The sequence below is a fragment of the Dermacentor silvarum genome, chromosome 8 (assembly GCF_013339745.2).
Source record: "Dermacentor silvarum isolate Dsil-2018 chromosome 8, BIME_Dsil_1.4, whole genome shotgun sequence".
NCBI classification, from domain to species: Eukaryota; Metazoa; Arthropoda; class Arachnida; order Ixodida; family Ixodidae; genus Dermacentor; species Dermacentor silvarum.
Window position 1 is genome coordinate 7,648,586 of NC_051161.1, and position 16,820 is coordinate 7,665,405.

At 44.3% G+C, this 16,820-nt stretch overlaps 1 protein-coding gene across 1 annotated transcript in view; it reads right to left on the reverse strand.

The window, feature by feature from the left end:
- Positions 1-16,820, reverse strand: part of LOC119460577 (zinc finger MYM-type protein 4) — an 82,925-nt gene that overhangs the window by 48,981 nt on the left and 17,124 nt on the right. The window contains exons 5-12 of the mRNA XM_037721537.2: positions 15,864-16,094; positions 14,867-15,133; positions 11,067-11,264; positions 9,725-9,961; positions 6,653-6,947; positions 5,366-5,538; positions 2,657-2,987; positions 1,071-1,276 (exon numbers count right to left, since the gene is read on the reverse strand). Of these exons, the coding sequence (XP_037577465.1) occupies positions 1,071-1,276; positions 2,657-2,987; positions 5,366-5,538; positions 6,653-6,947; positions 9,725-9,961; positions 11,067-11,264; positions 14,867-15,133; positions 15,864-16,094 (1,938 nt within the window). The remainder of the gene's footprint in view (positions 1-1,070; positions 1,277-2,656; positions 2,988-5,365; positions 5,539-6,652; positions 6,948-9,724; positions 9,962-11,066; positions 11,265-14,866; positions 15,134-15,863; positions 16,095-16,820) is intronic.

Here is a 16,820-nt window from a genome sequence, read left to right on the forward strand (position 1 = left end):
TGCTGACCAGTCAAGATTGAGTTATCTGGCGAGGGCCAATATAATGATCAAAATAACAAAAGTCATGGCCCATAGAAATGTAGGAAACCAGCTGAGAGGTTCGGTTGAGATAGAAGTAAACAAAAAACCAAGTTAACTGGAGTTGAACTACCGGAAGTCTACACTATGATAATTTGGATATTGCATGCAGCTATTTTAGCACTCACTGGCCTAAACTAAAACTAGCTACAGCAAAACCTCGTTAATTCGGATTTCACAGGACCAAAAAAAAGCCGGAATTAACTGAATGTTGAACTATCGAAAGTATCAAGAAAACAATAAACAAATGCATCCTACGTCAACACACTTTTATTTACTGAACGAATCAGCAAATCCTGTTCCTATATACAAAAGCAGTGCGGAAGCTGCAATTCTTGTCATCTCGTGACTGATTAGAGCTTGCACCAGCGAAGGCCTTGACTTCTTGTGCAGCGCGTCTCCATCTGAGATGCGCTTTTCACTATGACGCGCATATCTCGATCAACAGCTGCTTGTTGTGAAGGCATGCGACAGCGCGTGCCCCAAGTCAAAACAAAACTACTGTTTGCAGATACTGCGGTGGACAAAACCCATAGTTACTATCGACGCAATCTGGGATGGCGACTACACCATTATGAAGGCACGCGACCAATGCGGTATTATGCGCTGTGGTGAACACAAACGCAAGAATAAAAGCTATAAAGGCACAAAGCCTCCTGGAGTTATTGTCGTTCACATACAATTTCAACTTATGACTATGACAATGCTGACTCTGCCGCTTCGTTTCGGTTGGACGCTAACGCCGCTATTATTGCCCTTTTGCCTCGCACATTTGTGGCACTCGCCGAGCTCCGAGAGTTGTCCAAATTATCCGGCGTGCGGCCAAACACGTCCAAATTAATGAGAGTTTGATTCAATTAAGTAATGCATGAGCTTGCCAAGACCAGAGGACTAGTCCAAATTATCCGATTTTCAATTAACAAGGTCTTACTGTACAATGCACCTACACTTGCTCTTCACCCCGGTGTAGTACAAGCGCACCCTGAGCATACCCTGAATTCTTTGAGAGTCTCCATGATCTGTTCTGTGGTGTCTTTTGTTGTAGGCAGGAAAATAGGCACAGGCACCGGAATGGGAATGGGCAGTGGCGACGGTACAGCGTAGGAGAACATGTGCATGGGAGCTGGCACATAGATTGGCACAGGAACAGGTATGAGCCGTGCTGGACCACCCTCTGAACCAGTCTCGGTTTGCATGTCTGCGTAAACAAAAGAGGCACCAATTGTTGCAGAAAAAGGTGATTGGGCATTCATGCAGCTTGTCAGCATGAACACATTCAGCAAAAAACAACTTTCATGTACACACCGTGCCTGAGGGGAATATGCGTACCGCAGTAAGTCACGTACCATTACACTACTGCAGAGGTGAGCATTAAATAATGGAAATGTGCAAAGAAGAATGCTGACAACTAATGCCCACAACAACCCCATGCAGAGCTTTATGCAGGCAGGTTAAATGGTCAATAAGTTCGGCAGAATCCATATTACGATGACTGTCGACGGTAATGTGTTCAGCATTGAATCAACATAGCGAATTGCCGCTATCGATACGAGTTATGTATGATGCATGTACTGCAGCGGGACTCCTCTCTCGCACTTCCCTAAGGACACTCGGTGCCATCTAGCAGCGCCACCTCAAAGCCTGCATGTGGCCTCCGAAACACATGGTGCGCCAGTGTGGGCAAACGCTGAGAAATGTGTCATGCAGCCGCCGGGTTCCTCTCTCTCGCTTCTTTCTGGACACGCTGTGCCATCAAGTGCGGCCTCCGAAACGAGAAGCGGGATGCGCCAGTGCATGCGAATGCTGAGAATTACTCCTTGCTTCCTCCTTCCTCCCCTCCATCCTATCTTTCTTTCTGTTTCTGTCGTCCTTTCCGAAGAGTAGGCAGGCATTGTGCCCCTTCTGGTGGCAGTTGCCAGCCTTGCTTCTCGCTTTCTCTTTCCTGTGTATATGTTTTAAAATCAAATAATAATAATAATAATACCCCTTGCTTGCTGCACACTTAGTGGCACATACTCAGGGACCCAAGTTGGCGAGAGCACAGAGCTCCACACGGCTCTGACCTTTGTATGCGCTGTGCTTACACCGCTCAGCTTCCACTGAAGCGATAGATCGTACGAACCTTCGCTCGCTGCGGCGGCAGCGCTTCCCAACGCCTGCGTGGGGAAAAGCACAAAAGGAAATGCACAAAAGCGCCACCGCTTCAAACTCTTCGCGCCCAGACGTGGCCTCCGCGCTGTCCGGCGCCGGGTCCACACCTCCGCGCCAAAAGAGAAAGGGAGAAAACGCGTGACTGCGCGCGGTTTTCTTTCGCGGCCGTCGGTGGGGCGGCCTTTATTTGTATCAACCAACGCGGGCCGGAAATCGATTAACAACCGTTCTCTAGTACGTTGCAAAGTAATGGGGCTCGGCCAGGACCACAGAAAAATTCGTATCCGGAAATTCGTATTAGCCGTGATCGTATCATCGAGATTCCACTGTACCCTAAAAATGCAAACGCATTAAAAGAAATCATGCTTACAGCATTCATCCATTTATCTGAAAGCCCAGTGATCCCTTGTTCACCATCAGTGCTCACCGGTCTGTATTTCCTTGTGGCAAGGTACAGGGCGACAGAATGCAGCTTTGGTGACCATCTGGGGTCGACACAGCACCGACTTATTGCGAAGCAGCTTGGGAAAGGGCAGCTGGATTATCACCTCCCGCTCAGATTGCCCAGCTGCCACAGTGGTTGCATCCTTGGTTGAGGGAACAGTCAAGGCCAGGGTGTTGGTTGTCGTGACAACAGGCATAGGCAAAGTCACAGAGCTTGCAGTGGTTGAAACAGCAATGCTTGGTGCTCGCGTCACGACTTTGGGCGAAGCATCTGCAGCACTGTTTGAAGGCGTAAGCACTGAAGCACTCACCACCTGTTTGGAAAGAATTACGTAGAAATGCTTAAACAAACAATAAGATCTCGTCACAGGTAGTGAAGTTCTTGCCCATAGATTTTGTGTGATCTGAAAAAGCTGCAGTATATTCTAAGGTACCAAAAAGAAGGCCTCTGGAAATTCTCAAATGTGCATGTAATATGAGGGGCAGAATCTATGATGTGATACAGCTCTGTGCGATGATGTGTATTGTGATGTGCGTTGAACAACTCGGATGGCAGCTCGTTGACCGGCAGTGCAAGTCAAGGCTTTCGACTACCGAGTGTCCTGCTGCCGTTCGGACCTGGTGGCCGATGTCCTGCTCTTGGTTTGCTGCTCACCCTGCGTACTAGAGGCCTGCTGTAAAAGCGGCCTGGTGCAGCCCTTCGACCCAAGGCCCTGGGGGCCAGTGGTGATCAGGTGGCCTAGAAGATACCTGGTGACAGACATGGTGTTGCGATGCTGAGCAGCCTGCAGTGTTCAACAAGAAAGTGGCTGGCTAGCCGCTGGCCATTTGAAAGTAGCGGCCTGGTGTTCTGCTGGCCTGCTGTCTGCTTCTCCGGCTGCCACTTATCGGTCTGTTGGTCGTACGGCACTGATGGCAGCAAAAGTGGACAACTACGCCCTCAAGGGGTGCTGAAGATTTCCATCTGCCCCGCGACGCATCTAACCGTCATGGCATCCGCATCGACGAACTACTGGCAAGTAGGACAGTGCACGAGTGCTAAGGCATGCCCTGATTCTATACTTGTAAATAGCATCACAATGTTTCGGTGGCCTGTTCAGTGTACCTTGTGGCGTTTACTGCAATAGGGTATGTGTTGTATGTACAAAACACCCAACTGGCATGTCAATTATTAAGGATCCTGGGCCCATACATTTATCACACTCTGTTGCTATCACTATAACACACAGTTCCACATGAGTCGACAACCTTTTGTTTCAACTCTAGGTTGCCAATAAAGTTCCAACTGAAGCCTCTGTTCCTGGTCACAAGAGTTTACCAAGCGTGGTCACATGATAGCTGCAAGGTTACCACAAAGAGAATTTGCATAGATATGTCAGCCTTCCTCATTTCCGTGATGCCACAGCGAAGGTGAACTTCTTTTAACATCGGTGTCCTGCGGAACTATGTTTTGTAGTGTGGAGGCACAGAGGAAATGGCATTGCGGATGGCATTGCGGACTTGCAGGCAGAACTTGTACTGAAGCTATCACCAACTATAAGTGCTCATCAGAACTTGTGCCAGCACATATTGCATGGAGGATGTAAGTAGTAGTAGTAATAATAATAATATAAAGAGCTAAGCTTTTTGTGGCTAGGCATACCATGACTTTCTCAGTTTAAAGCAATGAGCCGCCCCCAGCCTTCTAGTGACTAATAATAATATTTAAGCGATTATTTTCAAAACCCACAAGCACTAAAGGTTTTGAGCAGACCTAATGCAAAGAGAGAAACAAAAATATAGTGAATAATAGAGGAAAACTGAACACAAGATCACTTTATACAATAATAACAATTATAGTGGCATCATTAAAAAGGAAACACAGTTTAATGCAGTAACAGTAAACATGCCCCCACCATGAATTCCGGGGGACTCATGCTCGTGCTGCAGCTACACTGCTTTATTACTGTCTAGCTCCCATATAATACAAGCCTAACATTTTGTTGACATAATTAAAATTTGAATTTTCGGAGAAACTGTACTCGTGTCTATTCACAACGCTGATATCCAACAGGAGCGTGAAGAATTAATTTCACTGCTGCACCAAAGGCTCGAGTGAATTGACATTTTTGTTTAATAACATTTGCAGTTGCAAAATCTGTGATCAAGGATTGAACGTACAGCAGGCAACCTAAGGCTGACTGTAAAAGGTGTAATGCCATGCACTGATTACTCATTTAAAGAAAAGGGATTCAGTAATACTGCTTTAATTTTTTATCTGATACACTGCACATACCCAACTGACTAATTTATTATCGATACACCTAGACCTGAGGCTTAGGGAGGGGGTTCCTCAGCACTTCTATGAAGGCTGGTGGAGGTGCTCCTCTAGTCCGGAAAATTCGAGTAAGCCCTAACATACCTAATGCTCTTTCAGCTGCATGAGCAAATAAAGAAGAGAGAGAGAAGTTGACTTTAATGCTCCCAAACATGGTATGATTAACCAAAACACATGACAAAATGCCACCTCTGCACAAAATCTGAGAGCCCACAAGCTCACAATTTAGCCAAAAGAATCAATTATACCAGGCACACATATTTATACACAACAATCAGCATACTGCGTCATACATATGGACAGAAAAACTCTCTGTTCCAATGTAACTTAGTACAAGCTGAATGCAGTGGTTCATTTATTCAAGAAGTGTCCTACCTTTGGCATGGCTGTAAGGGTGGGTGGTGTCCGCACAGCACTGGCTGAAGAATTGCTAATCTCAGAGGCTGCCTGCATGGAAGTGGGGACAACCGGCACTGGTGCCAGTGAGCGTATGTTGGTAATCACAGGCGTGGTGCTGCAACCTGTCTCAGTGGTGGTCTGGCTCTTGCCTGCAACAATACAGTTGTCTCACACTGCTGTCTGTTGGTGTACTAAAGACAGAACACGACCAACAAGCACCCTGGTGGATGTCTGGCAGCCAAAAGGCAACCCAAACGCTGTCTAAACTGGCAGACTATGGATACCTCTATATTGTCCTAGCAGCTAGTATTGCCACAAACACACTCAACCAGAATGCGCAAGTCAATCCCATCACTCTCACTTAGTCTGTTGACAATGGCTGTAGAAAAGCAAACAATTATAGTTTTGAAAAAGAGAACATGTCCTCATCAGGCAAGTTTCCTTGTAGGTCACAGTAATACATTTAGTTACAGTATTGCTGCAATTGCTCAGATTTATGCGAGCGTTGTGACAATGTTGAGGCTGTCGGCTGCAAAGTTTGCATCATGGTGCATGAGTGATGTTCATTATTGATGCTAGAGAATAAATTATTTTTGCAGTGTAAATAGCTACTTATTATTTTTCTCTGAATGCGTCATTCACAGCATGGCCTCTCTCAAAGGCCACTTAAGATTTCTATAGAGTTCTGCACAACCTTGTAGACTCAACAAGTTATTGACAAAACCACCGTTGCAGCTATCCATTTAGCAGTACCTACTCCGCATCATCATGTCAATAGACTATTGGCCTTTGAAGTGCCCATGTGATATGGTATTGAACTTTTAGACAATTCAAACAAAAATCATTTTGAATTGGTGTGAGTTGAATGTACATGACCATGACCACTGGACCTGAATAAAGCTAAAGAGTGAAAACCCAAGCAAATTAAAATTGCGGCCTTAAAAATGCTCCTTTATTTGTTCCTTATACCCCTGCAGCTTCCGACCCCCGACTGTTCTAGGAGCCTGTGATACAAGTCTTACTAAACTTCAGTGCAAATGAATAAATTTTGCAGTAGTGCTTGCTGTTCAACTGTATAAACAAATTGGTCTTTAGGTTGCAACTCCTGTAGCTAAATGATGGTGTTACATAATACCCCTGCATCTTCTTTTGAGTCCCTTGCCAATTTAAACTAACATAACGGTAAAAATCTGTCAATTTCTGAAGAACTGTCTACAAACGAGCAGATTCCAGCAAGAGCCAGTATGCAAAGGCACAGCTCACCTACTGTGGGCTGGGCAACGGTGGGTGATGTGGTGGTCAGTAGAGGCAGGTTTTTGAATTGGTTTTGGAATGTGATGACGCATTTGTAGCAACAGAAGTTGCGTATGGAAGCGTCACTCATGGTGAGGTGGTACTGAGCAGGCAGCATCTTGAAACAGAAGTCGCAGCGAATGATACGTGATGATGACGCATTCTGGTTCACCCGAAACAGATTCACGCAGTTCAGTGAGCAGAACAGGTGACTGGTTGTGGCCGACTCCACTCGCTCGATCATGTCAAAGTTGTACTTCTTCACCTGTGAGACGACAGCGAGACCTCTCACCACACACACCACACACACTACACTTGCATAACACTTAATGAACAACACCCTTCAGGGGCTGGGTGTACAATTGTACATGCCAAGAAAATGCCTCAAAATGAGAAGTACTCATGAAAATAACCTCTTTACCACACCACAAACACCTTAAGACATGTCTGATTGGACCTGTGCTCTAAAATCGATTGTTTGTGTCGATCAAAAGAGTTACGAAATAGATAACTGCATGCTTGCAGTGACATTGTATATCATTGTATACACTCTATACAGCAATGTCAACATTACTGTTGGCTGCCATGTAAACAGGGGCTCAAAACTTTAGAGTTGACTCTAATGTTTAAATAAAGGGTGTCCTCGTATAGAGGCATACTCTACACAGTATGCTGTAATCTAGTGGGTTCTCTTCTTGTTTTTGAGAGTAATGATTTGCACTAGACAGATTTCTGAAGTGCCTTGCTGTTGCCCAAACACAATTCACATGAAACAGCAGATATCGCTTCCACATCTCAAGCATCTCTGAGTTCAGGATTGAAACCCACATTTAAAAACAAGAGTAATGATTTGCACTAGACAGATTTCTGAAGTGCCTTGCTGTTGCCCAAACACAATTCACATGAAACAGCAGATATCGCTTCCACATCTCAAGCATTTCTGAGTTCAGGATTGAAACCCACATTTGTGTATGGAACAGAACAAGATGGAAAATTCAGGATCATAAATTTGTTCTACTGCTCTTTAATGATGATGAAGATGCAATGAATGTGTTCAACTGTTTTTGACAGACAGAACTGAGTGGCGCCTGAAGGGGATAAAATTATCATTGTGGAGCAATGGTAACAAAACGTGGTAGTGCGCAGTCTTTTGCACATGCATTTTTGCACAAGCTGCAAACGAGGGGGCCTTCATGCCCACCCCAGAACATTGTGCAGTGGCAAAGTTACAAAGTTTGACACTCAGGGTCGCTAAATGCAATTTTTTTTAGAAATATAGTGATTGAGTATTATACAAAATTGCTTTACATGGTATAAAGCTTTACTTCTGGTCTTTCTGTCATCCCAGGACTGCTGTCTTGTATACTGGTAGCGCAGAATGCACACTGGGCATGCACTATTGATGCTCACTGTCTCGCAGATATGCTACTGAATGCACCAATGCCAGTCGACACACAAAAATGCTGACTAAAAGTGAGTTTACTTTGATGATGACATAAAAAAAGCACATTGCATCAAGTGTCATCGTGCTGCGTCATTGTGATAAAAATGAAATGTAACAATGTTGCAGTGAACTTGGCCTTGCGACACACTATCCCACTGTAAATATAGTGGCAACCTAGCATTTACAGGCCGTGATGATGACATAGGCAAGGCACCACTTGATGGTGACCACTGGCAGTATGTGTGGTCCGCATGGAAGCTTAGCTTTCAAGGTGATCTTGACTGCACACTCCAGTGATTTCAATGCCCAATTACTGTTGAGATTATATTCATAAATGCTTACTGGCAAGATCCTACCCGGTGCGACTGTTCTAGGAGCCTGTAATACACAAGTCTTACTAAACTTCAATGCAAATGAATAAATTTTGCAGTAGTGCTTGCTGTTCAACTGTATAAACTCTTTAGGTTGCTACTCCTGTAGCTAAATGATGGTGTTACTATTTCTTAAATACCGCTGGCTACTCAGAGCTCATGTGAAGCCTAGCATAAAAGAATAATCCTGTCTGGATTTGTGCAGCTTAGATGCTGATAGAATCAGAATTTTTCAAATGTGATTTGCTGTTGCATACAAGACAAGATCCTGTACCGACAGGAAATTCCACCAATTGTCTGCGTTGATCATATTTTAAAGGGACACTAAAGGCGCATATTAAGTCAAGCTAAAGTGATTTGTGCTCGAGAACGTCTAAGGTGTCAATATTGTTGCAAACAGAGCTTTAGTATTCAAGAAATTTAGGTAATGGAGGGCACGATTAGAGACTCCTCCAGGACATTCAAGTACTAGCTTGACGACAAAGGCACTCCTTATTATAATTGTGTCACTAGTACTCAACCACTCGTAACAGAAAGACCATTGTATTGCATTATAAGATAAATAAAATGCTATTTCTCCAGTTCTATTTGACTTTTAGAAAAAGAACTCATTGCCGTTACCCTTGGCAACGACACGGGTGGTTGACAGGTTTTGTTTTCCCCACTCTGGAGCCGCCCATGCTTTCGCGTTTCATTAGTTTCGTTATTGCGTAGTGCTGGGCTGGTTTGGCGGCTCGCGAAACTCACACAAACTGCAAGTATAACAGACAATGCCACATCCATGAGATGTTGCGGGATTCCCGAACGATCTACGCAGCTTGACCAAGAGCAGCTTCAGAGGCAAATCCAATGCTCTGTCTTGACTTGGCTTCTCCATGGCCGCGCGTAAGCGTTTTGTGCAGAAGACCGTAGCCCCGTCTGTCAGGCGCCGTTTTACTCACAGACGGTGGCAAAGGGCTGTGATGGCGTATGCAATGTCACCACTCCCCCGCTCGGGGGCGGGCGATTTTAATTGCACTAAAGGTATGCGGACCATTCATACGAAATTTTCTCATAAACTAAGTATTTTCTTGGCACAAAACAAACGCTACAAGGTTTCTGGAATGGTATTTTAACAGTCTACAACGACTTTGTATTTGCCTTTAGTGTCCCTTTAATAAGCACACCATGGATGGAAATTTTGTAAGACAGGTAGAGTACAGAGGCTGTGACAGAGTTGAAACTCACCTTGCACCATGCACAGGGTACTATCTTCCTGTGAGAAAGCACAAACAGGTTCACACAGGCTTTAGTGCAGAACTGCAGGCAGATGTTGTCATAGTACAGGGAACTGGACTTGTCGACTGTGTTGTCATACAACTTGTGGCAGTTTTCACAAACAACCATCTTGATTTTATTTGCATAACGAAACTTTGACACACAGGCATCACTGCACAGACGATGGGATGCGTCACTGAAGTCCACCTGCAAGCAAGCGGACAATATTCTATAAGACAGTCCTTCCAATGACTTTTGTTTATGGAAACCAAATATATATCAAATGCAATAATTTTAGCTTTAACTTCAACGGGAAAGCTGCTGAATCCTAACGCAGCAGCTGATGATGAAACCATTTCACTAAACTGACTATATTTCAATAGCAATGCAGGACAGGTAGATGTGTAAAGGAGGAGAAACCGGTTTAAAAGTCACAGACAGAATATGCCACAAGTTACATGCTCTTTGGGAGAGTTTCAGAAGATGGGTTTGCTTTGCAACATACATGAAGTGATATATATAAAAGCAACAATACATATAATGAAGCAATATATGAAACAAGATAATGAAACAAGATACTTTACAGCCAAAATAGTGCTGGAGGGCATTTTTAAACACAGCAAGTGGACCCACTAAGAAGGTGAACAATAAGAAGTGCTGTATTATCTTTACATTGTGGCTCTCTATAGAGTATGTTATGTTCAGTGCACTTATGATCCAGCCCATACATCACAACTGAAATGACAGCTTAGAATATCTGTGCTGAACAACCAAGCTCACATCATTAGCACCTTTTCCAATAATTATTTCCAACCTCCAAAATAGCTGTTCACTTATACAGCATATATGCTATCAGGAAAGGTGGCTTCATTCCGTATAAAAACTCGAGGCTACGTTTTCAGCCTGAACACTGCAGGCTTCCCTTCAACATATACCTATTTGCAATGAATTCTCTAACGAGCTGAACAGTTCAAAAAGCTTTGATTAGGTTTTTTTTTTTTTTTTTTTGAAATTGGGGTAGTTCTGTAAGCTGGACATAAGGTAAGAAAAAATTTGTATTGCATCATCTGCAGGTCTAAGGTCTCTTCAAGTTTGTCTTAAAAGGAGTGTACCGGCATTCCACTGGCACAAAGACTACCAAAGCTTTGCGACTAGTTCTAAGGTGATTAGTACAAAATATACACACAGACTTCCTTCTCCTTGATGTGATGCACAAATGTTAGCCATGATGGCTGGGGGCAAGCATCTTGTTATGCCCCTGCAGCTGTTACACATAACATTATTAAAAGAAAGACACTTGCAAAGCACACACCTGGTACTTGGTGGTCGATTCGGTGCTGCACGCTGAGCACTTGTGAGCCACCAGGTTGCCCGCATTGAATGCATTCATGCGCTCATACCGCTCGAGGCATTCCTGGCTGCAGAAGTCTTTGAAGTGACCTTTCTCTCCAACAGGTGCCAGGAAGCCTTTTGCCTGTTTGGTCAGGTCCTTCTGACATAGGCAGCACACCTGCACATGAAAAAAGTCCAGGAAACTGCTGCAGACCAAACTCATTGCCGTCAATGACCAGTTTTTGGGACACAGGGGGAACCTAAAGAATGTAGAAATAGCCAAGCAGTCTAAAGAGAAACCAGACAAGGAAAAAATACCTCTTCATTGCTTTCTACATTGCAGGTCTAATGTCCAGTCTTGCACTTCAGTCCGGTTGAAAGGATGTACTCCACCATGGTCGTGAGTGGCATTTACCCGATTATACGCACACAAATTTTTTTCAGGTAAAGTAAGAAAATAAAAGTGCTCTCTGAATGCCACCGATTCACAAAAAAAAAAAAAGTTTACCTTCGTCGGGGGTGGGAATGCCTAAAGTCATTTTGTAGCAATTTGTTTAGCACACGAAATTTCATTCTGGGGCACAGTGGAGCAGACAAATTTTAATTTGGAGCAGTCTGGAGCATGCAAATTTTTATTTAGAGCATTATTATAATTAAGTGAGGTAACAGCCACAAAGCCTCGCATTCTGAAGCATTAGGGAAGTGTTAAAGAGGAGCCTAAAGGAATGTCTCATACTATTTTTGTGTGAAGTGACTGGAGTTATTTTCCAACAGAAGTTGTGAAGAAGCTAGGGTTAGCGAACACCACAGCGGTCTATTCAGATATTTCTAGGTAATGTGACAGCACCAACTAGCTCAAACCATGACTCTGCACGTGACTGACTTTGCTTTGCCACTCACTAGATTCACTAGAAGCACCTAGACATCTGGAGTTCACGTTGAGTGATTGGGGTGTAAGCCCTTTCAATAAGCTAAAGAGAGTGACAGTGCTCTTCCCCTTGTCAAAGATTCTTGGCAGAGGGTGAAGTAACTGCCACATTAGGGGGCTCCTGCTCAAATTTATTTTCCATTTAAATATCCAAGTTTGAAACATCCTTGAAGTTGTTTCTCCTGGCCTCTCCTTTTCCGAGTCCCCTCGCCACAAATGCCTTCCCGTTCCAATCGCCCTCTCAGTCTGCACTTTTTGATCGCGGCAATCGTGCTGCGCAACAATGCGATATCAGGATTCGTGATCACCGCAATCATGGGGCTGCACACTGCGATCAAGAGCAACTGCCATGTCGCGCTGGTGTGACAAAAGGAAAAAAAGAACTAGAAGGAAGGTGTGACCAACGGCACGCTTTTCCGCGGAAACGGCGCCGGCACAACCATATGACTGCTCTACCAACAGTGAGGTGCGGGTAAGCCCCAGACCTGCTCGCCTGCCCTCGCTCACCAGCTCAGGCAGCAAGATAAAGGAATGTTGCTACCTTTACTTTTATTCATATGACTTAACTGGGGGCGACTGTTCGCACTCACGGCGGTCTGATTACGAAAGTTACTTTGACATGCACTCCGAGATGAACAACATAACTAGAGGCCGGATCTTTAGGCATTAAAAAAGCGCGTTTTAGGCGCCAGAAATAGGCAGGTAAAACAATGTTTTAGGCCTCCAACGTCGTAAATATAGGCACAATAAATCTTTACATAAATGCAAACTATTTCAAACAAAGACGTGCACGACCTGTATCTATGAAAAAACAAAAAACAAAAAAAACAAGAAATGTTATTGTGTATGGTGGCACAAAGGCGCCAACAGCTGAACATAGACGTGCAATTGCCCCATAACACTGCTGTACTAATGACGATCAATTGGCTTAATTCAATAAGCACACTGCTCATATTCATGTTCAACGACCACTGTACTCGAGCGTCGCATATAGTGAAACAGGTATGAAAAAGAACACTTGAAAGTTGGGAATACTGATTAAAAAAAGCGCTACTTTATGTCTGCCTGACACAATTAAATTAAGACACAACAAAAACAGATAAATAATAAATGCGAGAGAGACTACGATTTATTAAGAAATTAACATGTTCTTAATTGAGGACTGTTAGATACAACTCTGGCAATTTTCTCATATACAATGACATTATCCAAATTGTACAGGCAAAACGTTCCAACACTGCCAAATACACTTCCGCCCATTTGAAGTGCACATGTTTGAAAAAATCTGTTTAGAGGGCATGCGGATCACTGTGAAGTCTAAGGATCACTGTGAAGATTGTGGAAACAATAGCAAACTACCACCATCTCCAGATTTTTGGATTCAAAATTGTGCTTCTTGTCACTGAGAATGATCTTGTACGCTGAGAAGGAACGCTTGACAGCGGTGAACACCTTAAAAAGTTACAAACAAAACAAAAGCTGCATGCGCATCACATTTTTCTTCCTTCTTTTGCTCTTCACTTTCCTTTCCCCTGACGGCTCTCCGCGGTTTCGCATTCACCAACCGCTCGCGCCATGCTGGCGCTGGCGCCTCCCATTTCACTGCTGCTAGCGGTTGTTTTCCAGGAGTTGGTTGAACTAGAGGACTAGGTTAAACCCCATAGAGTTCCGAACAGTCAATGTTGCCCAGTAGCATGAATAATGGTCTCTAACTGCACTCGAAAGCGAAACTTGAGGGTAAATAGTGTTCATATAGGTGCCAATTTTGAAAATAGGCATTTATAGGCATTTAGGCACAAACGCCAAAATAGGCATTTATAGGCACTATAAAAACACTATAGAAGCCCTTCTTAACCTCTAATTCATGCTCATATATCAAAGTGGGGCGATAGGAGCGCAAGGAACAAAAAAGGCATTTGCCTAATATCCGGTCTCTAAACATAACACCTTGCACTGCGCCAGTGATCGTTCACTGATGCCTGCCAAAACTTTCTGATGTGGCCATGGCCCAATTTTGGTCATTTTTCCAATTTAGGTGCAATTTGGTGCACTGATTTGCTTGAGTATCAAAATGGTGCAATTGGCGCAGTATTTGCAGTATTTTGCTTCACAAAAGGATTTTCTTTTAACGAGCTTTCATAATGAAAGTGGTGTGCTGTCATCGCCATTTGCACTTCACTGGCCACAGGTGCCAAGCATACCGGAGCGGTATTTTCGAACAATCACTTTTAGAGCTACTACTATCACTTTCGTGAGATTTTGCGTGACTATGCATTGGACTTGGCGAAGTATGTGGCTGACAGCATTCTTGCTCCTGTGTGCAGACCAGTCTTGGCACTGTGTGCAGACAGTGAGCTTGGCACAGCAGCAGAAACGCATCCGGTGCAGAGTCGCACAAAATCTTGCGAAACTGATAGTATCTCCGAAAGCGACTGACAGAGAATACCACTCCAGATCGTAGTCGACCAGAAAATTAGCCTACAACAACCTTCACGAAAACGTGCTCTGTCGCCTTCTTGTGATGACGATGATGCTGCATTTGACGGCTCTGGCAGTAGACTGTCGCCAACGCTGCGGTTTTGGTTTTGCAGCTGATTGTAACGTAAGGGCAATTTTTGGACCTATTTTCTCTGAATGAAAGCACACATTATATTCGGGTAAATATGGCAGCACACATACACAAATACCCAATAAGAGTGTACGAAAGGACGGCTGCTGCGGTAGCTTAATAATTGGCAAGTTTGTACCGCAATCCAACCATCTGGTAGAAAATCAGCTCACTTAAATGAAAAGCAGTCAAAGAAACCTGTTAGGGCCAAGTGTAAAGAATAATGAGAACCAAGAGCACACACCTTGAGGCCCCTCTTGAATTCCTCGAGGCACTTGCCCGAGCAAAACTGCCGGATGTCGGCGCCAAAACGCACACAGTACTTTCCCAGCGATAGCTGGTTGACGGTCGAGCGACAGTGAGAGCAGTGTGAGCCGTTGGCACTCTGGTACTTGCGCAGACATTCCTCAGCACAAAACTCCATGGTCTCCCAGACAAGAAATGTTGGCTTCTGCTCGGTGGCTTCCACGCACTGCTGGCATTGTGCACATATCCTCTTGGGACGCTGCGACTGAAAGTGTTGGCATTGCATTGTGCATACTGTTGAGAACTTCTTGGTGGTATAAGATGAACGCAAGTGCAGAGAGACAAGCACAAAAGACATATACATTGTTTGTCTGCTGTTTGTGTCTGTTGGACATATGTCTCCATTAACCATAACCACATTGTTTCGTTTTCTTTTTCATTGTCAATTTCCCTCATGAGAGTCGCCACTGAACTCTGTTCCTTGGCTAGTTAGTCTTAAAAGGTTGCTTTGACACTTACAATAAAACACTCAACAGTAGGGGTGTGCGAAATTTTTGAGATTGAATCAAATACGAATTGAATAGTGTCAGATGCGAATCGAATAGGAGACTGTTCAACTTGTTATTTGAAAGTTTCGGAGATTCGCACACCCCTAATCAGAATCATTTGAACAAGATATCTCAGGCTCTAGCATGAGACATCCCTATTTCACTACTGTCGATTACTTCGTCTCCCTCATCCCGTGAACCTCTGTCTTTAATAGGTTAGAATAAAACAGGTTCACTCAGGTGAATTGACCTTTGACGTCTAGAACCACTGACTTCATTACAAACTAAACAAATGAAGCTATATGCAGTGATGCGAATCTGCGAGTCGGGGTTTTTGAAGGTGCTTATCTGCACAAAGATTTGGGTATCACAAGTGTTCACGAACAAATTTCAGTTAAAGCACTGTATCAAATGAGCAAAATGTTTTCTTTCCAAAAGACAGTTTACCTTTTGGTGCTTCTCCAAGCAATCAGCAGAACAAAGTGGTTTGCAAGGTCCAAAAGACGAGTAGTAGCCTGTGCCATCAGTGTGTTCTTTCTGGCACACTGCACACCGGTCACGCTCGGCTGGTTTCTTTGGGGCCAACTTCTGCTTGCTCCGAAAAGTCTTGAAACAAACATCTGAGCAGAGGAACTGCGTCTTGCCCTGGTAAAGCACCTGGTAGCGGAGGCCTTTCACCTGTTGAGAGAGGCTCGTTTTTATGATGTAGAAGTCACAACGGCACACAAGCAGGATCACCACCTACCAAGCACTGCAGATCTGAACCACATAGAGAGCAAGCAAACGAGTTTCCTAGCTTGTATTACTGTGTATGACATGATGAAAAGTCTGCACAGTCCCCAGTTTCAACAAGTGCAAAAAAATCACGCACAAGGCGACACAGCAATGCAGTTTTCATGAGTGTGGTTGGCAGAACTAAACAAAAAAAAAAAAATGTTCTTGGTGATTCAACTTCTTTTTGGTATATGCTGTTGGCATCAATGTTACTGTTGCATATGTTCTCCTGCTTTTATTTTATGTACCTGTCACGGTGCGGCATAGTTTCGAGTCAGCGACGCGCCGATTAACGGGTGCCAAAACGTCGTGGGCTCACGGGGTGGCATAGTTTCGAGTCACAGACGCGCTGATTAACGGGCGCCAAAATGTCGTGGGAGTAGGAACGGCCGAACAAGACGGGTATTGCCAGTCACTCGGGCAAGCGGCCGAAAAAAAAGGGAGATGGAGTTGGTTTTTTTTTTTTGGTAGCGATGCATGCCTCGAGAGTCCTTTCTACGAACCCCTGTGTCTCCTCTGCCCCGTGCGTCTTGAGTGGGTCGCTGAGACAGGAGGGGACAAGTGCTTTCAGAAACCCCGAAATACGCGATGTCTCTGTACCGTGTCCACAAATTGCTAGCAGCGTATGTA